The sequence below is a fragment of the Galeopterus variegatus genome, unplaced genomic scaffold (genome assembly GCF_000696425.1).
Source record: "Galeopterus variegatus unplaced genomic scaffold, G_variegatus-3.0.2 Scaffold1428, whole genome shotgun sequence".
NCBI lineage: Eukaryota > Metazoa > Chordata > Mammalia > Dermoptera > Cynocephalidae > Galeopterus > Galeopterus variegatus.
This window is the reverse complement of record NW_007727539.1, coordinates 100,473-125,224: the sequence shown is the minus strand read 5'-3', so window position 1 is coordinate 125,224 and position 24,752 is coordinate 100,473. Positions and strand designations below refer to the sequence as shown.

At 44.0% G+C, this 24,752-nt stretch overlaps 1 protein-coding gene across 3 annotated transcripts in view; it reads left to right on the top strand.

Annotated features, from left to right (window-relative positions):
* SEMA4F (sema domain, immunoglobulin domain (Ig), transmembrane domain (TM) and short cytoplasmic domain, (semaphorin) 4F) overlaps nucleotides 1-24,752 on the top strand; it is a 26,993-nt gene extending 2,241 nt beyond the window's left edge. Inside the window, exons 2-14 of one of the 3 annotated variants that reach the window (XM_008576918.1) lie at nucleotides 835-986; nucleotides 1,639-1,698; nucleotides 1,931-2,029; nucleotides 6,614-6,707; nucleotides 15,505-15,624; nucleotides 15,724-15,875; nucleotides 16,600-16,778; nucleotides 16,991-17,138; nucleotides 17,273-17,495; nucleotides 17,638-17,747; nucleotides 17,858-18,018; nucleotides 22,094-22,152; nucleotides 22,398-24,752. In XM_008576918.1, the coding sequence (XP_008575140.1) occupies nucleotides 835-986; nucleotides 1,639-1,698; nucleotides 1,931-2,029; nucleotides 6,614-6,707; nucleotides 15,505-15,624; nucleotides 15,724-15,875; nucleotides 16,600-16,778; nucleotides 16,991-17,138; nucleotides 17,273-17,495; nucleotides 17,638-17,747; nucleotides 17,858-18,018; nucleotides 22,094-22,152; nucleotides 22,398-23,008 (2,168 nt within the window). In that variant the 3' untranslated portion in view covers nucleotides 23,009-24,752. The remainder of the gene's footprint in view (nucleotides 1-834; nucleotides 987-1,638; nucleotides 1,699-1,930; nucleotides 2,030-6,613; nucleotides 6,708-15,504; nucleotides 15,625-15,723; nucleotides 15,876-16,599; nucleotides 16,779-16,990; nucleotides 17,139-17,272; nucleotides 17,496-17,637; nucleotides 17,748-17,857; nucleotides 18,019-22,093; nucleotides 22,153-22,397) is intronic. The other 2 variants (XM_008576919.1, XM_008576920.1) reach the window with 2 other exon arrangements.

Sequence of the window (24,752 nt, the reverse complement as noted above, 5' to 3'; positions counted from 1 at the left end):
GTGGGATCCGAACCCTCGGACGGGAGCGCCGCCGCGCTTCCCAAGCGGCGCACTATCCAGTGCGCCACCGGGCCGGCCATTTGTTATGATCTTTAAGTAGATAAGAGTTTTGAATGCTGATATGAGGTTTAGATTTTGCCAAAACAGAACACATGCCTAAGGAAGGAAGAAAGGAACCATTTGTGAAACGTGTAGTTTTGTGCCAGGAGCTTCCACATATGTCAAGTCACTTAAGTCTCCCAGCACCCCTAGATGGTGGTGTTTACAGATGAGGAAAGTGATGCTCAGAGAGGGCAAATAACTTAGATTATACATCTGGTAAGTGGAAAAGCCACATTTAAACTCAGGTTGACTCATTTCCAGAACATATACTCTTTCCCACTACACTCTTTATCTCTTTGGGAGGAATGGTGGGTGGGGGGAGTGAGGTCAAGGGTGGTGGGAGAGAGAGGAAATAGACTCCTAAAGTGTTGGTGAAAAGAGTGAAACATTTTCCTTCTAAGTAAAAAAGAAAAAGAAGTTATCATTAAGTAGTGATTAAAAAAAGAATTTTAGGAAAGTCCTTGTACCTTTTATAGATATTTTCAAATTATGTACCATATTGCTATGAATAGAAATTATAGGCTTAATATTTATGCTGCTATTTTATTAAAGTGTTCTATTTTTATAGAAAAAGCACACTTGAATGGATTGTGAGCTAAATAATCTGACCCCATCAGGTATCTATGGTTGGCTTGTCAAGGCTCTGGCCTCTTTGGCCTTGCCCTTGTGGACCCCATTCTTATTAAGAGAAGGCTGATACCACTCTCCCCTCTCCCCATCTCTTTTTGCCAGAGGCAGACTCCTATCTCACCCGGTTCGCTGTCCCTCAGACATACAATTACTCTGTTCTCCTTGTGGATCCTGCTTCCTACAGACTTTATGTTGGCGCCCGGGACACGATCTTCGCTTTATCCCTGCCCTTCTCGGGGGAGAGACCCCGCAGGGTGAGAGACACCAGACCCATTAGCATGTGATTAGATCCATAGTTTTATGGGCTTGGGGGGCAGTGGTTTATAATAACTAAAGATGTAACAGTGTTGATAGTGGGAAGGGGAGAATTGGGGGAAATGAACAGGGGGAGATTGTCTGCTTCATTGTCTTGGCTCAGGGTTATGGAGGGTCAGGTTGACTGAGAGACAGTGAGGGAGGTTCCTGATGATGTGGAGGGGGCCACAGTGACCAGGTTTCAGGTGACAGTAGGTTGAGGGATCATTAGAATTACAATGTTTTGGGGAAACAGCTTTCAAACTTTTTGACCACTATACTCAGTATAGTAATAACTATAGTAATTATAGTAATACTGAGTATTGTGCCCCAGTACACAAGTGTGTATTGAAAGAAACCTCTCTTGAAACAATATCTGCTCTCCTATATGTGATACATTCTGATATATTCTGTTTTATTAAAAATAAGGTTGGTTGTGATCTCACAATTGATTTCTTACTCATTAATGGGTGGGGACTTCCAGTTTGAAAACAGTGCTCTAGGGGTCTGAAGTTCCCAAATTGGTGGAGGTTGTGGAACTGTCTCATCTCCCTTGACCTCAATGGAGTTTCAGGGGGAATCTTGGGAAAATGGTAACTTCTCCTTTCTCAGATTGACTGGATGGTTCCTGAGGCTCACAGACAGAACTGTAGGAAGAAAGGCAAGAAAGAGGTAGGTGTAAATCTGGGCCCTGTCCTGAGTGCCAATTTAGACCTTGGCCCAGCCCTGATGCTTTGTCAGTCCCCTGTAGTGCTCCCATCCCAATGGGCCCAGGCAGGGACTCTAACACCACGCCATTACCCATCATCTCTGATTCCAGAGCTGCATCTAACAGTCCTGACACTACCATACCCTTCCTCATTCCTGCTGCTTCTGATTCTCTCTAACCATCTCTGACCCCCAGGATGAATGTCACAATTTTGTCCAGATTATCGCCATTGCCAATGCCTCTCACCTCCTCACTTGTGGCACCTTCGCTTTTGATCCGAAGTGCGGGGTTATTGTGAGTGACGGGTGGTAGGAGAAGGAGAGGGAGAGGGAGCCCTATACCAGTGTGAGTTACTTGGGAGTGGTGGATGGGAGGATGGGAAGGGTTTTCTGTGAGTGATTGTGGTGGGGGCATGGTTAAGGCATCCATTGTGCATGATAAGCATTGGGAGTAGGGGATGTCCTCACGGGGTGGAGCCTTTGTCTGCCACTGAGGGAGGGTAGAGGAGAGGTAGAGGGAGGTTGCATTAGAGTGTGAAGCATAGAGTAAACAGTAAAGAGAGACATGGGATGGTGAAGGAAGTTAGAGATGCTGGCTGGGCTGGGGAGATGACAAATCCAGGAGAGACTTCAGAAACCAGTAAGTAACTCATGTTTCCCTTGCCCTGTATATGCTTTTCTAAGCAGGCCAGGTCCGTTTCTTAATCAGTGCAGCCTAGGCCTGTTTCTTCCTCCCATAGCATGTGACTGTCTCTCACCACCTTCCCCCACCTCCACTACCAATTTCATTCTGTGTGGGCTGTGACTCTGTGCTCTCATGGCTTCTGATGTCACTGTCCACTAATGTACCTGCTGGACCCATACTCTGGATCTTGCCTTCGGAATGGGTACTTTGTCAACCACATTTTCTTCTAGATCCAGGCAGGCTTGGGACATGTATACCCCCTAATCACATTACTCATGGCCATATGAGTCCCCGAGAATGGTGACTGTTTTTGAACTTTCAGCTTTTCTCCTCATGTATACAGTAGTTAGCACTGGTCCTCTGGAAGCACACATTTGTGACAAGGCCCTGGGGTGAGTCAAAAGCCTCACATGTCCTTTGTACCCAGTGGCTTCTGTTTCTGCTCTGTAGAGCAGTAGGAGGGAGTGCAACAATTCCCTTTCTTGACCCTGATCCTTAACTACAGATCTTGACTTGACTTTTCTGCAGTGTGCAGGGATCCTTGCCACCTAGACCTAGTCAATGTATATCTCCAAACCCCTCAGGATGCTGTAATTGTCTATGCTTCATTGCTCCAGTTAGTCCCTTTGGGCTGCCCTTCGGGTTGGTTGGACTTATGTTGAGTTCTTTTCATAATGTGGTAGTAGGCTCCCTATCAAGGTCTGTATAGCTTCTCATCCTGGGAAGGTTTCCTACTTCAGGATGGTGGTGAAAATATCTCTATATAGAAATTTTCTATATATACCATCAGGTAATGTTGAGGGTCTAGTTTCCCTACAGTTCTCACAAAGCTCACAGGTAGTGGTTGTATTGCCATTGTCATATTTATCATTTTCCAGTCTGCACAGGCCTGGGGATTCCATGGGTATGAATACCAGAGCCATGGCTCATAGACAATGTAATCATTCCAAGTTAATTTCCTAGGGCTTCCTATTTTTCCTTGGTTCTCTGAGGTGGGACTCTAATCATTGTTAGATAAGATGTCTTCACAGGGAATGTTCTGGACATACCTGTCAGGATTGGTGTGACTTGGACCCCTATCCATTCTTGAGGAACATCAGCAACAAAGAGTGAAGCCAGGGGTCTGTGTTCTGCACTTCCATGAGTTTGGCTCCTTCTTTGTACCCTCCTATCTAAAAGGTTTATGGAATGAGGGACTATTCTTTGGCCAGATCTTGTACACAGGACAATATGGGACGTAGCCCCAAAGAGTCAACCCTGTTAACCTTTAAAGCCACAGCCAGAGTCTGCTTTGTAGACTTTTTGAAGGTTCTCTTCTGCCTTTACCTATCTTGTCCTGCTACCTGGTAACTCTAGACTGCTTGGCCAAGGTCTTGCCTTATCCTTAGTGTTAAACCTTCTCATGTCTGAGACTTATTACTTTGAGATTATATATTACTATTATCTGAGAGTTTTGATCCAGATACAACAGTTTGCTCAGAGTAGAATGTGGAGAAATGAAAGTTTTACAAAAAGGAGGTTCAAGCACTGTATCTACCAGCTTCAACAATGTGGAATGCCATCCTTCAGTGACAGCTCACTGGACATTGGAGGAAAATATTTTAGTTTGTTTTGCCAAAGAAATCCTAGCAGTTAAAGAGAAGAATGTTAGACTTCTAACAACAGCAGCAACAACAACAATGACAACCATTCAATTGAGTTTGCTCTGTTGACGGCTTGGCATTAGGTACTTTACATGCATGATTGAGTTTAATTCTCCTCACCACATCATGATATTTAGGAATTATTTATTTCCATTTTACAAGTAAGGAAACTGAGGTTCATGTGTGAGAAATTAGGTATCATGTGTTTCAAGTAACAGAGACCATCTCTCTTTTCTTTCCCCTATTTTTTTTTCTTAACATCCTGGGAGAGGTCTATTATATGACTTGTACCCTTCTTGGCCAAGGCCAAAGGACTGGTTTCAACCCCACAGCTCAGTGACAGCCTTCCTGTCCAGCCCTGGTGTTTAGCTTGAGGGACTTGCCTTCACCACAACTGATTTTGAGAGACTATTCTGACTGACACAATGACAATTCAATGAGGAATCTTGGCATCCAGATAGAGAATGTAGTGGAATGGTCTTACCCCTTTGAGACTCTAGTTAAATGTCATTTTGACCATACAGTAGTCATAACCTATGTAGTTAATAGGAGGCTCACTTTCTCAAAGGTTAGAAATTTGGATGACGTTATTATGCCATCGGGGAAAATGGAAGAGGACTAGTTTTGACATGTTGAGTTTTAAGAGGCTAATAGGCCATCGCTGTGAGGAAGTCCAGCAGTAAAATGAAAACATGGGCTAGAGTTTGGAAGACATCAGACTTGGAGAGTTTGGGGGAGTGGTTTGCATAGAATGTCTGGTTGGAAATGAAAAAATGAATAAGATCTTTGAAGAATATGTGAAAAGGACTAAGGGTAGATCCTTATGTAGGGGCTAGAAAGAAGAAGAAGAGAAATAAAAGATAGGAAGGACTTGAGGAGGATAATAACATTTCAAGGGAGTCAAGAAATAGAATATTTGAAGGAAGAGAATGAGTCAGAAGTATCAAATGGAGCATAGAGATGGAAGAGAATGAGAACTAAGAAAAGGCTTATCTTTTCAGTCTTTGGTGAAATGTAAGGGATTAATTAGCTTTAGGTATAGAGATGGGAAAACATAATTTGTTTTCCAGGAATAACTGGTGATCTGGTTGCCTAGAACAAAGGTCATTTTGAGAAGTAGTAGAAAGTAGATAGGTTGAGCTAAAGAGTTTGTACTCTAGGCAATTGTGGCCATTTTGTCATTCTCTTACACAAAAATGTATTATTAAGTTAGTGACTGATACTTCAGAAGATTAATCTGGGGTGCATATATAGACTAAATTGGGGTTGGGGCTAGATAGTGTGGAGAAGAGGAGTTTACTGCCGTAGTTCAGGTGACAAGTAAAAAGGGAAGTAGCAGCAGGTATTAACCCCATTTTCAGAGTGCTCAAACATCTTGGTAATTTCTCATGGAACTGTCACCTTTCTCCTTGGGCAAGGATGCTCCCAATGCCACACAGGTGGAGTGCTTGTGCCTCTGTGGAGGCTCTTTTGACCCGGTATTCCCTTTTTGGAGACCTCAGATCACATCAAATTTTAATAGGCCTTCTTCAACACTCTCTCAGTAAAATAAAACCTTGTTTGTCACCTACAGCAGAGATGAGCAAGCCGAATGGACCAGTAGTATACTTATGCTCAGGGGACATATATGTTGCTACTCCAGCTACCATCAAAGTAACTGGGCTCCAGCAACACCATATGTCCACCCCCGTTCATGAAGTAGTGATATCATGTCTGGCATTTCCATGCCATAACTTTAATTTCCAATCAGCCACAGTTAACTTCCCTCTCAGTCCTAGATTGAAGTCATCTTTGATTTCCATTTTTAGGTGTTATCTTGAAGCCTCTCTTAGTGCTGGATGTTAGACTAAGGTAACTTCTGCGTAGCCCTCGTGGAACTCTTGCACCTCTCACCCCTGTCCAGGTCAATCCCTCTGGAATCCCATGATGAAGAAGGTACTAACTTTTCAAACCCTCAGATTCTGACTTGAGCTTCAGGTCACTCTTCACCGACTTTGCAGATCCTCGTTCCCTCTTGGATGTATAACTGTGGCCCTGCCTTTCATCCTTGAGGTGGGAGGAGGGGGAAGATATCCCTTCTCTCTAGGCCCCTGGGCTTTAGATGGTCCTCTATCAGCCTGAACTTTTATTTACTCTTCCGAAGGGCCCCAGCCCCCAGGAGGCCTTTCTTCTCTGGTCCTTCTTGCCTTGTAGCACATTCTCTAGCAAGTTTCAAATCCTACAATTCAGCAGTGTTTCAGAGGAAAGACCTAGCTTTCAGCCTCTTAGTGTCTTGTAGGGTCATCCTAGGTGTTCCTTCATCAGGACATTTGGGTGTTGTACTAGGGGAATTGGGGGAAGAGTAATAAATGCATGACAAGGGGATAGCAGAGATGAGACATGCAGGAATGGGTGGGGGAAGCAGAAATAGCTGATTGGGAATATGGGGATGGTAGTGGGGGGTGGGGAGATGAATGGGAATTGCCATTTTCCTTCTTCTGACCATCTTTGTAATTCTCACCATAAACCTTCCCTGTGACCCCTAAACCAATTGCCCCCTTCTGGTCTGTAGGATGTGTCCAGTTTCCAGCAGGTTGAAGGACTTGAAAGTGGCCGGGGGAAATGTCCTTTTGAGCCAGCTCAGCGTTCAGCAGCTGTAATGGCTGGTGAGTGGGGAGAGACAAGAACTTGTGCCTTCATGCTCTGATTGCCTCCTTCCCTGCCCCTGCTGTTGGAATTTCTGTGTCTTTGCTTTCCTCGGAATGTTGATTATTCCCACATCTCTTTTTAGCCTTTCCTGTTCTTTCCTGGGTGCCTGTGACTACCTGCTTTTCCCCACAGCGTATTATTTTCCCAGCGTTCTCTCTAGAGAATATGTCCTCTGCAATTCTGTGAGTGTGATTGTTTCCTTTGTTGACCTCATTTTCTTTTCTCATAGTATTTATTTTTTCTGCTTATAAGAGCAATCTACTACAATGCATATTGTAATAAATTTGGGGAAAGTATAAAGAACGTAGAAAAGTCTTCTAGAACACTACTGTCTAATAGAACTTCTTGTGATGATGGAAAAGTTTTATTTGCCCTGTCCAGTATGGTATCCACTAACTATTGTGCTATTGAGCCCTTGAAATGTGACTAGTGCCACTGAAGGAAGGTATTTTAAATTAAATTTAATGTAAATAAAGCATGTTTCTAGTGGCTACCATACAAGGGTACCTCAAAAAATTCATGGAAAAATAGGATGGGAAGATAATACGAATCTTTTTAGGAACTTTTTGAAGTACCCTTGTATTAGTGCAGTTCTAGAATATATCTACTTAGAAAACCACGGCTAATATTTTAGGTTATTTCCTTCTATCTTTTTAACATGTGTGCACACCCACATATACTCATGCATAATACATTTTGCTGGCTGGTCCTTTGTTGCTCAGGGAAATCCGTAGTAACTATTTAATAAATTCCTGCTGTTCCTTCCTTTGAACAAGCTATCTACTGTTTTTCAAGTGTGGAATGGTTCTGTCACAGATCATGCCTAAATCTCTTCTGGAGAATGACTGTCTAATTCTTTGGCAGCCACAGAGCAAATTGTTTTTGTTCAACATAGTCTGTATTTTAGGTCAGACCACCCCACATACACCCTCCAAATTCAGTGAAAAGCCAGATATTTTCTCACGATAGTGTAAAACAAGCAGGTTAATAGAAACTTTATGAATGTGTGTATTATACAACTTTTAAATGTCATGCTACATGGATATAATTTTGAATTTTGTGATGTAACTTTATGTCATAGACCTTCCTATATAATTTAAAAATTCGGGCTGTCATGTTAGCTCAGTTGGTTAGAGCACCATATTATAATATCAAAATCAAGGATTCGGATCCCCTTACTGGCCAGCCACCAGTAAATAAATAAATAAGCAAACAAACAAATAAATAAATAAAATAAAAATTATTTGGAAAGAGGATTTTTATTGACATCATGCTACTCATCTTAACATACCATAAATTAAACACTTCTAAATCATTAATATAAATTTATTTTATTTAGTTTACTTCAAAGTTTTTGCTATTATCCACATTGCTGTAATGAACGTTTTTGTTTCTAAATTTTTGTCCTCATTTTAGATCGTCTCCTTAAGATTCCTACGAATGTATTACTACATCAAAGGGTGTGAAGATTTTCTGGCTTATTATCTGTTGCTAATTGAGTTTTTAGAAAGGGTGTACCAATTTACACCATAAATCAGCAGTGAATGAGTGGTTTTTTCCCTCACATAAATTTCAATAGAATGTATTGTCATTTTGAAAAATCTTTGCTAATTTGAGACTAAAAATGGCGCCTTGTTTTAATTTGTATTTCTTTGAATATAGCGAAGTTGAACATTTTTTATGTTTTAGTACTTATTTTTATTTCTTCTTTGGTGAATCCTCTGCTCATATTCTTAGGCCAATTAATGGGTAGGATATTAATGTTCCAATCGAAGTATCTTTTCCTTTGTGGCTATATTTTTTTAAGCTCAATACTTCTTCATTTAGAAAGCAGTAAAGTTTTTTTCTTCTTAAAAATTTTTCCCAAATGTTTAACTCATTTATCTATTTGGAACTTATTTTAATGAATGGCGTAAGATGGGAATCTAAATTAATTTTTTCTAGCTAGCTAATTAGTTGATTCAGCATTATTCATCATACTGTTTTTTCTTTCTTCATTGACTTTTGCTGCCATCTTTATTATAAAATTTCTTTTTATCTATACTTTTGAACAATATGTTATGTAAAACAAAAATCGGGACACAAGATCTAACAAGGAAATTTTTTTCTTACGCATAGCTTTTATTTTTAGGAAAAGTCTTAAAAATTACACAAATTAAATCACTCTTTAGTCATACAACTAATGACTTAACTTTTCTAAAAAACATAAAATAACAAAAGTTTTGAGGGCCGGCCCGGTGGCGCACTGGATAAGTGCGCCGCTTGGGAAGCGTGGCGGCGCTCCCGCCCGAGGGTTCGGATCCCACATACAGACCGGTTCCCGCTCACTGGCTGAGCGAGGCGCGGGGGCAACACCAAGGGTTGCAATCCCGTTGCCGGTCCCCGGTCCGGTACAGGGGCAACACTGAGGGTTGCGATCCGTTGCCGGACATGGAAAAAAGACAAAAAAAAAAAAAAAGAAAATGAGCATAAAGATTATATTGAGTAAATACAACATTTGAGATGTCATATTTAGTTGAAATTGATGAGATCTTGTTTATATTCATACATGTTTGAATAAAACAGTTTAGTCAATAGTTTTTTTTTTTTGGCTTTTTATCAACATTTTTGGCATAGCACTGAGTCAGTCTTTGGGATCATTAAGAAAGATTTCTGAGTTTTAGTGGCTATGAATGTCTCTTGATTATACAGAATTGTTTATCAACATAAATGAATTCTCAATCACAAAAATCTAAGATAATCAGTTAACATAATTTCTCTGTTTTCTACAATGTGCATTGTAGAAAATTGAGAAAATATAGAACTGTTTAAAGAAGACAGTGAAAATTTTATTTGTAATTCTATCATCACCAATTACTATTATTGTTTTGGAATATTTTGAGTATTTTCTTCTGTTGTATCTATGTATATGTGTGCATTTATAGTAAATTGGAATTATCATGCATATTTCATTTAGTATTGTATACTGAGCATTTTCACATCATGGAAATGCTTAATTATTCAAAACATGATTTTTAGTAATTGTGTGCTGTGCCACCATATGAATGTAGCACAATTTAATTATTTTCATATAATTATACACTCAAATTTTAAAATAAATTATTGCTTTTATTAGTACTGGCACAGCAGAAATCCATTTACATCAGTTTTTATGTAAATCCTTTACATGAATTTAATTAATTGCATATGAATCAATCTAAGAGGTAGAATTACTAGGTCAAAGGGTGTAAGGACTTTGATGGTGCTTGATGGACTTGGACAAGTTACTCTCCAGTTAGTCCCACCAGCAGTGACGAGAGGGCCTGTTTCATTGCACCCGTGTCAGTCTCAAGTAATATAATTAGCTAACATATAAACAAACAGTTTATAATTTAAATTATAAACTGTTTTATATTAAACAGTTTATATTTGGATACATTTATTTATATCCAAAGTTCAATTTGATGTGTATTTTAATTGGCATTTCTATTAATGAGGTTGAACAATTTTTTCATGTGTTTGTTGGTACTTGCATTTCTCTTAGGAAAAGCCTCAGAAATCTTGTTTTCAAATATAACATTTATCTGTACTGCACTTAGATAAAATCAACAAAATGATCTCAGTGTCTTCATTTGCATTCTTCAGATTCGGAAAAATGTGAATATTTTGACAGCGTTCACATTAGCCTAAGAACACTGACGATTCCTTCTCAGTTTTCTTGGTGGGGTCTTTGCCTTCTGTCCATCCTTTAAATATCGGAATTCCTTAGGCTTCCACCCAGGAGCCCATTATCTTCTTACTCTGTGTAGTTGTGATATCAACCAGCCCTGAGGCTTCTGTTTCCACCTCATTCTGATGCCTCCTGAATCTCTGTCTCCGACATCTGGAGGTATAGACTATACATCCAACTCCCTTCCAGACATCTTTACTTGGATGTCCCACGGGAACTTCAACATTATCATGTCTCAAACTGAGCACATCTTCTTCACTCACCTTCCCCAAACCTAATCTTTCACCAGTATTTCCTCCTCTGACTGCATAGTGTCGTTACTCACCCAGGTCCCCAAGCTAGAGACAGCAGTCAGTTGTCTTTGGTCTTCCCCATCACAAATAGGGCTTTTATCGAGAAGGGCAGAAACTTCTGCTCTTTCTGTTTGGGAACCAATCCTGTCTTTTTATCATATGCTTTTGGTCTCATTGCATCTTTGGATTAATGTATCTGTCAAGGAGCACTGCAAATGTTCCAGATGTATGGGTGCTGCCAGCATTTTAGGGTCAAGCCTACCTCTTAAATCCATGTGTCTTCTTCAAGACCAGCATTCACACATTGAAACAAGACAGATATAGAAGTCCTACAAGGCCAGTGGAGGGAAAGGTAGAGTAAACACTATCTCCAACTGTCTAATTATGTATTAACAATAGGTTTTTTTTTAATAGAAGGTATCCAGCTGGCCCAATCCTTAGATAAGGAAATGGAGAGTATTGGAGTAGGACCTATTTATCCTGAAAAGTATCTGACCATGAGAAGAAAAGGCAGTGAAAGAAAGAAGGCCAGGGCATTTTAAAAATCCTCTTTTTGGGCTGGCCACTTAGCTCAGTTTATTAGAGTGTGGTGCCGATAACACCAAGATCCAGGATTCAATCCCTGTACTGGCCAGTGACATCCCCCCATCCTCTCTTTAAAACCAATGAACAGATAATTCCTGTTATAAATCTCCTTTAAAAGTGAGTGTTTTTCCAGTGTGTCTATGTCTGGGAAAAAAAAGTTGTGAACACTTTGACACCCCAAGGGGGTAGTGAAATATTCACTGCCATGACACATATCCTAGCCTGTCCGTTTTGGATTACTTACCAATTTTTGGGAGGCCTGTGTTCACAGGCTTTTCATCTGAGCAAGTAGGGATCAATTTTCTCATGTAATTGTGATTTTTCTTTATCATTCTTCATATTTTGTGACTTTCAATCTTTTATTTTTATTTTATTTTTTGTATTCCCAAAATGAAAATATCTCATTTTTTTGGGTTATAACAACAAAAGTTGCTAACTACAGAAAAATTCAGTGGATACAGAAAAGCATAAAGAAAATAAAAAATCACTTGTAATTCCATTAGAAACTAACACTGTAGAGTTATAGCTCCTTCAACAATCTTTCCTGTGTCCACAGATATACTTGTATTACATATTTTAAAAAATAAAAATAAAGTTGAATTATGCCATTTTTTAAAAACCAGCTTGTTCACTGAACACTGGGCATCACTCTCTTGTGCATGTCATCTTTTGCCAATAGAAAATATGTATTTTAATGTTTACTGATTGTTCCATTCAGCAATAATTTGCCAAACAATTTCACATTCAGCAATATTTTATTAAATGAACAGTGTAATGGAATATTTGGAATTGAGTGTGTCCTGGAGGATCTAGGACATGTGGTGGTCCTGTGTTCTCTTAGGACTCCTGTCCTCCTGATTGTGACGGCTGCTGTTCCTTCTCGTGTGTGTGTGTGTGTGTGTGTGTGTGTGTGCGCCCTGTCCTCCTGATTGTGACGGCTGCTGTTCCTTCTCGTGTGTGTGTGTGTGTGTGTGTGTGCGCGTGTGTGTGTGTGTGTGTGTTTAAGACTGTGTTGTAAGCCCCTTGGTACTCTTGGAGCACCTGGGACCCTGCTACTTCCTCCCGAAGTGTGTGATCCATCCTGCTGTCCTTGGTATCAGCGACCCTCTGCTATTCCACCCTGAGTGACTGTGTTCTTTTCAGTATTTCCAAGCTCCAGTGTTGCTGACTCCCTCATTGGTCTCTTAGAAAGTTTGGGACCTTTTTTCTCCATCCACTGCTGTGTCTTTGCATAGTTATCTGTGGCCTTTTACTGTTTCCAGAATATTTATGATGATTTCTCCCCAACTCTACACACCAAATCATGTTCCCAAAATATTCATAACTGTCTCCTTCACCACATCTCCTTCCATTCTTAGGGTGTCCGTGACACAGCTTCTGCTGGAGTGTTAGTTTTAGCTTGTTTTGTGTTTCATGCTCTTAGGGAAAATTTTCAATCCAAATCTGGTTTATGTATCAACTTTTCCCCCCGTGGAAGTACAGAGGGTTGGCTCATTTGCTGCTCCATTTGCTGCCAGGACCGATGACCAGTGCTTGGTTTTTCTCTCCTGAAATTCTCTGGAAGGGAATGGGATGTCATTTTATAGCTCCTTGCCCCCCACAGCCCTGCCCTTTTCTGGTAGCAAATTAAGCATATGGCTCTTTGAGGTTTCATAAGGTGCTGTAACTATGTATGGAATGCTGACCATGTGCCAGGCTCTAGCTGAAGTTCTGTATTTGTCATTTCATTTAACCCTCAGCACCACTCTGAGAGGAAGGTGGTATCATACTCATTATACATTTGAGGAGCCTGAGGCTTAGGAAAATCAGTTCACCCAAGATCACACTACTAATAACTAGTCAGAGTTCAAACCCCAAATCTTCCTGACTCCAGAACATTTGAATTCTTTTCACAATCTCAAATGATAAAATAGTCTCCCCTCCTCACCCCACAAGGGGGTTTCTAACCCTCCACTGTTGCCCTCAGAGGGCTCCTGGCCCCTTTTTGCTCTGCATGGAGTGTTTTTTCAATACTAGTTTTCTTTCCAGTCCCTGAGACGTGCAGCTTCTCGAGCACCTGTGGCCCCGGGATGACTGTGCCGCCCTCCAGGTAGCCCTTCTCTCTGCTGCTCCCCCAGTGTGCACAGGCTCCAGGCTTTTGCTAAGGTTTTTGTGCGCCAGCCTCCAGCACACCAGCCTTTCTTGTTTCTCCAGCCTCTCTGACTTGATCTCCATGGCCTTTGGCAGCTCCTCTGCTCAGAGAATGCTATTCCCCAGGGCTCTCTTTTTGCTTTACCTTTCTCCTTTGCTGTCATGTTCATGGCATGACCTAAGCATGGTGTGTGATGACTCCCAAGTTCCCGATTCTGGCCCTGTTTTCCAGACCCTTCTCTTTAATTGCCTCCAAATATCTCTGACCAGTGTTGTAAAGGCACTTCAACCTTAGCGTGTCCAACAACTGAACTCCCTCTCCAACTGCCTCCTTTATGGGCCTTCTCCTAACATTTTCTGGCTTGGTTAATAGTATCACTGTCTACTATCATCAATCTTATAAGCTAGAGACCTTAAGAGACGTTGTTTTACTCCATTCTCTCACATCTCATATGCAATTGATTTTCAGATCTTGTTAATGGATTCTACCAAATCTAGCCTCTTTATTCTTCCTGTCCCTGCCTTAGTTCGGACCTTCCACTCCTGCATGGATTGTGTGAATGGCCTTTTAACTAGCATTATTATCTTAAAAAACAGAGCTGATTGTCACTCTCTTCAAAAAAGCCAAAACCCAAACAACTCCCCCTACCCCAAACCTCTGCAGTTTTACTCTTACGTGGCTTGGCAGAACAGACCCATCACAGTTGGGCTCCCATCTCCACACCTCCAGCTCTGCTCACTTGCTTTGCCGGCAGCCCCCTCTGCCCCTCTGGAGCTTCTGCTACCAGCGTCCCACATGCCTGAGCTTGGCTCCTCTCTTCACTGCTTGCTTGTCTTCCTCCCTGAAGTCCTCCATTTATCCGGCAAATTTCTCATTCTTCGGACCCAGCTCAGAGGTTGCCTCTGAGATGCTGCTCCCGCAGGTAGATGTAGCTGGGTCCTCCTCTGTGCCGTCATCCGTCATCTATTAGTCCACACCTCCTGGTGTCTGATTACATGCCTGCCTTCCTGACTCAAATAGGAGTTATTGGGGGCAGTGCTGTGCTTAGCACCACCACAGTGCCTTGTGTGTACTGGGTGGTGAAGGCCAGTTGCCTCCTTCTCTCCAGAATGCCTGTGATACTCAAGAGTCTTCCAGGGTGTTCGCGACCTTCTACTACCCCGGTTCGTTTTCTTTGTATTCGTGTCTGAACCCTTGGCAGTGTTACTCAGAGTGGCTGTATTTCTCTTGCATCCAGCCCACAGAGCCGCACCTCTCTTCCTTCCAAGGGGGTCTGCAATTTCTCTCTTCTCCCATCCCCACCACCCGTAGAGCACCTCTGCCCTGCCACTGTACCAGGAGGGAGGACCTGATTACTATCTGTGACTATTTGTGAAACCTCCATTCATCCGCTAGGCTGGTGTTTCTCAAACAAAGTGGTCTTGAATCACCTGAATCAGAATAACTCCAACTGCCTGTTTGAAATGTAGGTCTTGGGCCACCCTGCAGGTCTATTGAATGAGAATTGCTGGGCCTAGGATTCTGCATTTAATTAATTCCTCAAGTGATGCTAGAATACCCTAAAGTAGTGACTTGTTCCAGAGCAATATATACCCCCTAATGTTCAGAAAGAACACTAGTTCCCTCAGACATTTGCCATAGTGGGAGAACTTAAGTTAAGTTGGGACATGCTGCAAAGCAAACCGTCCTCCTGGGGAGTCACAGCACAATTAGCATATTACAGGGTTTCTGAAACAACAGCAAGAAAACCTAAACAAACAAAGCTAATTTCCACAATGGAGGCCTTTTTTCTCTCTTCATGTACATGGATATTCCAGCAGTTTTTCCTTAACCCTGGTTTCCCTTACTGCCCTGGAGCAGTTTGTTTCTATGTTTAAGTGTGGTGATATCTGTAATGTGCTTAGTGATGCCTGGCACTTAGTGGGTGTGCAGTCCCTGAGAGCCGCTGCCCTGCTTTATTACCTGCTCTGTCTGTGACCTCTTTTGCTTCCCTCAGTGGGTCTCTGACAGCCCATCTTCTCCCTGTCACCCTGCAGGGGGGGTCCTCTATGCTGCCACTGTGAAAAACTACCTGGGGACGGAGCCAATTATCACCCGGGCTGTGGGTCGTGCTGAGGACTGGATTCGGACAGAGACCTTGTCATCCTGGCTTAACGGTGGGGAGAGGGACAGGGGTGCTCTGGGGGACAGATAGGGTGGAGGCTGGGTGGCCCCAGGCTGTGTCTGTGGGTATCTGAGGCCACTGGTCTTCCCAGCTCCAGCCTTTGTTGCAGCCATGGCCTTGAGCCCAACTGAATGGGGAGATGAAGATGGAGACGACGAAATCTACTTCTTCTTTACGGAGACTTCCCGAGCATTTGACTCATATGAGCGCATTAAGGTCCCGCGGGTGGCCCGTGTATGTGCGGTGAGACCTCCATCACAGCTGTCTGTCGTCTCTCACTCTGTCTGTCCTCCTGTCTTTTACTCTCTGGGTCTCTGTCTTTGCATCTCTCCTCTGTCTCCTTTTTTCTATGCTTTGTCTTATTTTCTGGAAGCTTGAAGAGTGGGGGGGAGGGGCTCTGGCCTCTTTGACCCCCACAATTATCCTTGTGACACACTGTCCACAGGAGGTGGACTAGTGTGTAGGTTAAAGGCAGGAACTGGTGACAGACAGACCCAGGTTCAAGATGGAGCCCTCTCCCTGGAAGAGTCCCAGGTTGGAGCCAGATATTTAGAAGGAGTTAGGGGACAGCAACTGAGTCCCCACTCCACTGATGACTGCCTGTGTGACTCCAGGCAGGTTCTTTAGCTCCTTTGAAAGTCATCTGTAAATGAGGATAATCATGCCTATCTGTAAAGGTTATTTGAGGACTAAATGAGGTAACTTATGCACAACATGTAGCAAAGTACTTTATAAGTGCACAGTGGACCTACTCACTGTCATTGTTATTGTGACTCCATTCACCCCTGTATCTCATTATCCCCACAGTTGCTCTGTCTGTATCTTTGTCCTTGCATTTCTATGCATCTGTCTTCCATCTGTCCGTGTCTGCCCTGAAGTCAGCTCTGAGGAAACTTTTATTCGTCTCCACATTCCTTGCCCAATGTTGATCTTCTAAAGAGAACTTGCCATGTGCTTGTCACCCCAGGGGGACCTCGGGGGCCGGAAGACTCTCCAACAGAGGTGGACAACGTTTTTGAAGGCTGACCTTCTGTGTCCAGGGCCTGAGCATGGCCGGGCCTCTGCTGTCCTGCAGGACGTGGCTGTGCTTCGACCTGAGCCTGGAATGGGGACCCCTATCTTTTATGGCATCTTTTCCTCCCAGTGGTGAGGGGCTCTGGTGTGGAGGAGAGTTACAGGGTGGGAGATGTGTGGGGCTGGCGCAGTGTCAGTGCCATCTCCTCCAGAGGGGTGGACTTTCCCTCCCTCGGCCATGTGGCTCCCTGTGCATTTCTCATAGGTCATCTCATTTGACAAGGGATGAGTTGCTATCCCTGAGCTCCCTCTAAATATCTGGCTTCAACCTGTGACTCTTTTAGGGAGGGGGCTGCCATCTCTGCTGTCTGTGCCTTCCGACCACAAGACATTCGGATGGTGCTGAATGGTCCCTTCAGAGAGCTAAAACATGACTGCAACAGGGGACTGCCTGTCACGGACAATGATGTGCCGCAGCCCAGACCTGGAGAGGTGAGGGGGCTGGGGCAGATCTTCATCCCAGGCCTGCATTGAAGATCTGCCATTAGGGCAGGAGCTCCACTAAGCATCACTGACACTTCCTGTTCCCCAGGAAGCTTTGTCACCCAGCCCTGTGTTTCCTGTAGTGCATCACTAATAACATGAAGCTCCGGCAGTTTGGCTCGTCTCTCTCCCTGCCTGACCGTGTGCTCACCTTCATCCGGGACCACCCACTCATGGACAGGCCAGTGTTTCCAGTTGATGGCCACCCCCTGCTGGTCACCACGGATACATCCTATCTCAGAGTTGTGGCACACAGGGTGACCAGCCTCTCAGGGAAAGAGTATGATGTGCTCTACTTGGGGACAGGTATATTTAATAGTTAAGCAAGTTGCCTACTCAACATATACATGCTCTCATCACAAAGAGTGTCCCTTAATACATACAGGTATCAGAGTCCTGGGCACTGGGACAGTTACTTCATTATTCTTGTCCCTTGCCTGCCTCCTAGAGGATGGACACCTTCATCGAGCAGTACGGATTGGAGCCCAGCTCAGTGTCCTCGAGGATCTGGCCTTGTTCCCAGAGCCACGGCCAGTTGAGAACATGAAATTATACCAAGTGAGTTGTATATTTTGGGGAGTCTGGTGAGGAGACACCTGGGTCCAGAGCTAGTGACCCTGAGGTCTGGGAGATCCAGTGTATTCCTCTTCCCCACTTCCTTTCTGTAGGGCTGGCTCCTGATTGGCTCTCGTACCGAGGTGACCCAAGTGAACACAACCAACTGTAACCGTCTCCTGAGCTGCTCAGAGTGCATCCTGGCCCAAGACCCTGTCTGTGCCTGGAGCTTCCAGCTGGATGAGTGTGTGGCCCATGCCAGGAAGCACCGAGGGTGAGTATAGCTGCGCTGGTCTCTTGCCTGCTGTCCCAGGGCTCTGCCCCATCTATATGTCTGTCTGTTTCTTATCTGTTAATGTTGTCTTATCTGTGTGTGCTTTTTTTCTTTTATCTATTAGTGTCTGCATCACTTGTGTGTCCATCTGTCAGTCCACACCGACTAATTGTCTGTTCATCTGGTGCTGCCTTATCAATGTCCTTGCTTCTCTGCTGGACCTGCCCTGACTGTGTGACTGACTCCATGTTGCCATCTCGAGTGGACTCTTCTCAGTTTTCATCTTACAAGAGCTCTCAGAAGTGCTTTCATAGTTGCCTACTCCCTCCTTCCTTGAAATACTCTTTCCTTTTTCTGTGGCTCTGCATTCTCCCGCCTCCCTTACTGACTCCTTTCCCATCCAAATACTGAATGTTAATATTCCTCAGGGTTTCCCCCTGGACACCTTCTCTCTACACTTCTACACTCTAGGTGATTTCATTCCCATTACTTTCGGTACCGTCTGAGTGCAGATGACGACCACGAAGGTATCTCTAGCTGAGCTGCGCAACTCCCTGTCCAACTGCCCACTTCATATTCCCCTTGGATTCTTCACAGGCAACTCAAACTTAGCAAGTCTAAATATGCACTCTTGTTTCCTCTTTCCCTCACATGCTCCTCCTCTGGGTTTCCTCATTTCAGTAAAGGGAATTCCGTCCATCCAGTTGCTCAAGCCGGAAATTGCTCACATTGTATTACAGTTTGTACTGATTCGAGCTTCAAAACATATCCTCAGTTTGCAGCCTTCTCTACCTCTACTGCTGTCACTGCAGTCTAAGCCATCATTACTACTACTACTACTACTACGACGACGACTTCTTCTTCTTCTTCTTCTTTTCTTTTCTTTCTTCTTTCTTCTTCTTCCCCTCCCTCCCTCCCTCCCTCCCTTCCTCCTTCCTTCCTTGCTTCCTTCTTCCTCCTTCTTCCCTCCTTCTTTCCTCCTCCTCCCCCTTCCTCCTCCTCCTCCTCCCCCTTCCTCCTCCTCCTCTACTTGGGGACAGGTATATTTGGGGACAGGTATATATTGTCACCCAGCCCTGTGTTTCCTGTAGTGCATCACTAATAACATGAAGCTCCAGCAGTTTGGCTGTCTCTCTCCTCCCCCTTCCTCCACCTCCTACCCCTTCCTCCTCCTCCTCCCCCTTCCTCCTCCTCCTCCTTCCTCCTCCTCCTCCCCCTTCCTCCTCCTCTTCCTCCTTCCTCCTCCTCCTCCTTCTCTTCCTCCTCCTCCTCCTCCTTCCTCCTCTTCCTTTTCCTTCTCCTCCTCTTCCTCTTCCTCCTCCTCTTCCTCTTCCTCCTCCTCTTCCTCTTCCTCCTCCTCTTCCTCTTCCTCCTCCTCTTCCTCTTCCTCCTCCTCTTCCTCTTCCTCCTCCTCTTCCTCTTCCTCCTCCTCTTCCTCTTCCTCCTCCTCTTCCTCTTCCTCCTCCTCTTCCTCTTCCTCCTCCTCTTCCTCTTCCTCCTCCTCTTCCTCTTCCTCCTCCTCTTCCTCTTCCTCCTCCTCTTCCTCTTCCTCCTCCTCTTCCTCTTCCTCCTCCTCTTCCTCTTCCTCCTCCTCTTCCTCTTCCTCCTCCTCTTCCTCTTCCTCCTCCTCTTCCTCTTCCTCCTCCTCTTCCTCTTCCTCCTCCTCTTCCTCTTCCTCCTCCTCTTCCTCTTCCTCCTCCTCTTCCTCTTCCTCCTCCTCTTCCTCTTCTTCCTCTTCTTTTTCTTCCTTCTTCCTTCTTTCTTCTTTCTTCTTCCTGTACTACCCAGTGTTACCAGGCAGATCACCATCCAAGTACTAACCAAGTCTGGCCCTACTTAGCTTCCAAGATCACACCAGATCAGGCATGTTCAGGGTGGTATGGCTGTAGACCATCATCACTTCTTAACTGGACTACTCTAATAATCTCCTAATTGGTCTTCTCTTGTCAATTTTGGGATCCTGCCATCCATTTTTCACTCAACAGCTAGCTTAAAAGCATATGTCACATTGAAGCAAATCCCTGATATGTTTATCTTAAATATTTCAACATGTATCTCTAACAGATAAGGAGTCTCTTTGAAAACATTTTGTTCTAGGAATTTCAAGCATATTCAGAAGTAGAGAGAATAGTATAATGATTTCCATGTGTCCGTTCGTCATCTTCAACAACTGTCAACTCCTGGTTTATCTTGCTTCACCAATACCCTTACTTACTCCCAGTTATTTTGAAGCAAATCTTAGGCTTCATAAGATATCACTTCATCCATAAATCTTTCTGTGTGCCCCCCTAACATAGAAGGGCTCTTTTAAAAACATAACCATATTACCATTATCATACCAAAAACTTAATTTCTTAATATCATCAAATATCCTGTCAATGTTCCAATTTCCCCAATTGCATATACTTAAAATTTTTTTACTTCAGGATCCAAATAATGTTCATCAATCGTAATTGGTTGATATGCTTCTTAAGTGTCTTTTAATCTTAATTTAAGATCCTCTCAGTGAAGTGTTTTTAATTGATATTATTTTTTCAAATTGACCTTGAGATTTCCTGTTTTGAAGCCCAGTTAACTTACAGTATATTCGTATATTATAGAACCCTAATTATATATATAACCACATTATATTACAAAACCCCAAGGTTACAAATCATTTAGAAGTAAAAGTACATGTCTTTGGGAATAAAACAGATTAATTTGCACATGTCAAAGCAGAGTGAAAATGCTTAAGATAATAACTGACATATAATCAGAGTAGATATAAAATTTAATTTTGTTTTCCTGATTCATTTTGAATTATGAGTATAAAATCTTGTGCCATCTCTTGGTCAGATTCTTGATTTTTTGCCAATTAGGGATATAAAATAACTCTTGGATGGCAGGCTTGGCCAGCTTCTCATTTTTGGTTAAGAACTTTGACCTGGTCTTTTAGTTTCTTTTGGCACAACTTTTAAACATCTAAGACAAAAGCAAGTGCTTTATCGTTTTAATATTCATTAAAATAAGAATTTCACTGGTCTTAGATATCCTGTGTACTTGAGTTTCAAGGGTTCCCTTAAGATATGTGTGTGGGGGGGTGTGACGTTGGAGTGCGGGGTGTGTGTATATATGCCGGTGTCTTGGGTTGGTGCTTCTGTACACTCTACCCTTCTTAACCTCAATTCATACAATGTGTGTTGGGGGGAGTGGGGAACATAGACTGTGAAGCTCTTGTGGCTATAGCTGTACATGTGATCTCCCCACATTCCCCATTTTCAGCTAGACTGATCCACCTTGGTTTTATCCAGGAAATTTCCAGCCATTCAGACCAGTCTTGGATCTCATTTCAGGGACCTCAAAGTTCATATCAAAGGAGTTCACACTCAAGTGGAGTCTCTCTTTGGCTGAGGCTTTTATGTGTTCAGACCTTTTACCTGGCCTTCACTGACAGCCCTATTAGAGGTCTCATTGGCACCTCTGGAAGTGGTGCCAAAGAGTTTAGCAGCGAGCAGTCATCTTGCCATCCATTTATCAGACACAGTCCACCCAAATCTCGGAAGTACCAGGATTGTGTTGTTTAAAACAGATCCATTAAAGGCCAATATATATCAACAGCTGTTGAAAAGAGTTAGTTCCTCTGTAGAGATCAGCAGCTTTTACAAAACAAAAAAGTAATCTCACTGACCCTCACAGAATTTTGATTAGCTTTTACAGAAAAGTAGTTTGCTTTTTCTCTTAAATATTAGAAAAACTATATTTTATATTTTTTCCCCAGAGAAATCTGTGGTTGTGGATAATAAGGTGTATTTCTCGGAAGGTTCTTATATTTCTTTTAAAGCACCCCCACCAACCATCTTTTCAACAGACCTAGTGCAAATTTAGCTATCCATAGTCTGCTAGAAATATGTGTAGTATTTGACAAGGCAAGAGGTTTGGGGGAAAAATTTGGTGATGAGGGGAATGTTGACCAATAATTCCAGGAGTGATTTCTGAGATGATGGGAGATGTAACGAGTGAGTGAATGTTCAGTGCTACTGAGGAGGGTAGAAGGGAATGTTCACACTGGATTTACCAAGTATTCTCTTCTCTATAGGCTGGTCCAAGACATAGAGTCAGCAGATGTCTCTTCTCTATGTCCCAAAGAGCCTGGAGGTCTGTATGATTTAAGGAAATGGGGTGGAATGCATGGAAAGGGTCTAGAAAGTTCTCCATTTTGGACCCACTCTAAAATTTGGATCATGGAAGATATGGCAGTCAGGGCTTTACCCTCTTCAGGAATCCCCTTTTTAGCTTTGTCCCCAGGGCCCCTTCTCATGTCCAATATGACCCCAAATTTCTCTCTATTACATCCCCAGCCTATGGCCTCACCCTTTTGTGCCTTTGCTTTCTCTCTGCAGGACACCCAGTAGTGTTTGAAGTTCCTGTGGCTACAGCTGCACATGTGGTCTTGCCATGTTCCCCAAGCTCGGCATGGGCATCCTGTGTGTGGCACCAACCTGGTGGAGTGACTGCCCACACACCCCGGCGGGATGGGCTAGAGGTGGTGGTGACCCCAGGGGCCATGGGCGCTTATGCCTGTGAATGTCAGGAGGGTGGGGCAGCCCGTGTGGTGGCGGCTTACAGCTTGGTGTGGGGCAGCCAGCAGGGCCCCTCGAGCCAGGCCCACACAGTGGGGGCTGGACTGGCTGGCTTCTTCCTAGGGGTTCTTGCAGCATCCCTTACTCTCCTCTTGATTGGTCGGCATCAGCAGCAGCGGCGACAGAGGGAACTTCTGGCTAGAGACAAGGTGGGCTTGGACCTGGGGGCCCCACCATCTGGAACCACAAGCTACAGCCAAGAACCTCCCTCCCCGTCTCCTGAAGATGAGCGGCTTCCCCTGGCCCTGGCCAAGAGGGGCAGTGGCTTTGGTGGCTTCCCTCCACCCTTCCTGCTTGATCCTTGCCCAAGTCCAGCCCACATTCGGCTAACTGGGGCTCCTATAGCCACGTGTGATGAAACGTCCATCTAGAGCTGGGCAAATGGCCACTAGTGTATGAGTTATCACTGGAATGAAGTAACCATTGAAATGCCGGTGGTCACTGGGCCTGGAAGACTGCTATGGCCTCTCTGTTCTCTTTGAGTCTGAGTGATGACTTAGACCTCAGTGTCTGCCCTCTCCAGGCCTGGATGGGCTTGGGGCCAGACCCTTGCCTGATTGCTGATTCCCATGAGAGATTAGAACTGCTCTCTGCAGCAAATTGGGGCTTCCTCCACATCTGAACCCCTTCAGTCCTGGCCCCCTATCTTGGGCCCATTAGTTTTGGGGATGGGGCACAGTAAATAGCTATGACTTTGCTTTCTCGTTGGGCCCTGTCCAGAACGAAGAGCCGTGAAGATAGTTTGGGGCTAATGTGCACTGAGTCCTTGGGGTGGTTTTGCCAATTCTCCTGGTTTTTCTGATCCTCTGTGGGGAGTGCATGATCCCCATGTTGCAACATGGAATTTCTGCCCTGAAATCTCCCCCATCCCAGTTTTTCTTCTTCTGTGAAAGAGTGTGTGTAAATACATGGGTGTTCATGGGAGACCTGGCCACATGTGGATGAATGGCTGGGCCTCTGCTTAGGTGTATTTATGGGGGGTATGGAGGGGGAAAGTTGGATGGGGACATTGCCTACAGAACTTTAGACTCTGTAGCCAGTGAGGGAATGGCTTTCCCTTCTAAAAGGAAGTAAAACACTGCCCCTCTCCCCGTTGTCTCATACCCCTTCTCTAGATTTGAGTAGAGAAAAGCTCCCAATGTGACCTTTTGGATGGGAAAGGCAGTGGTATATGTGACCCCATCCTTTCTTTGTTTTGCCTTCTGGCTGCTGCCACTGCCATGCAACAGCTGCTGTTTCTCTGGCTGGAATGCAGGCTGAACTCCCTTTCCTTGACTCTTTAAAAATTAACTTCACGACATTCTAAATATTAGGGGATGACAAAAGGGGAGCATTCACAGGAAATGCAGCATAAAGACAGGTTTGCATCAGTGACTTGACTTAGGGTGACATCCTTGCCCTAAAGCAAGAGTCCCCCACCTAGGGTCCATGGACTCCCTGGAATTATATGTGAAATGTCTGTACATGTGTGTCTGTATTTTTCTGTGGGGAGGTTTTATGGCTTTCATCAGATTCCCAAGGCCTTAACAGAGTTAAAAGACCACTGTCCCAGATCACTGCACTTTGGCCAAGCTGAGATAGTGCCTCTCCGTGGCAGCTCTTCCTGGCCTCTCTCCACCTGACTTCTCTTCACTTGCCCTGTGGCCAGTCTTTGGACTTGTATCTTCTGGATCCCTTCTTCTTTCTCCAGCCCTGGAATCTGGGCTCTGTGTGGATTTGAAGACACTGTCAGCTTAGCAAATGTTGACCTCTTTCTGCTTCACAGCTCTCACGCGCTCTAGGCTTCTGCTCAGTCCTGGTGGTGGCCTGTGAATGTGCCTGTTTCATCCCCGGTGAGGGACCCCCTCAAGCTCCATTGAATAATCCAGCCCTTCCCAGTTGAAGTTTTCTGCTCTACTTTCCTTGACAGCAGCCTGTGAACTACTCAAAAGAGTCCCCTTGGGTTTGGAATTATCAGTGTCTTTGCCACTAATAAGTGTGTGATCTTCAGCAAGTGACCTAACCTAGGGACATTGGTTTGCTAATCTTTAAAGTGGGGATAATAATACCTACCTCAGGGTTGCTGCAAGGGTTAAATGAGAAAATGTGTAAACAATAAAGCACTATTTACACCAA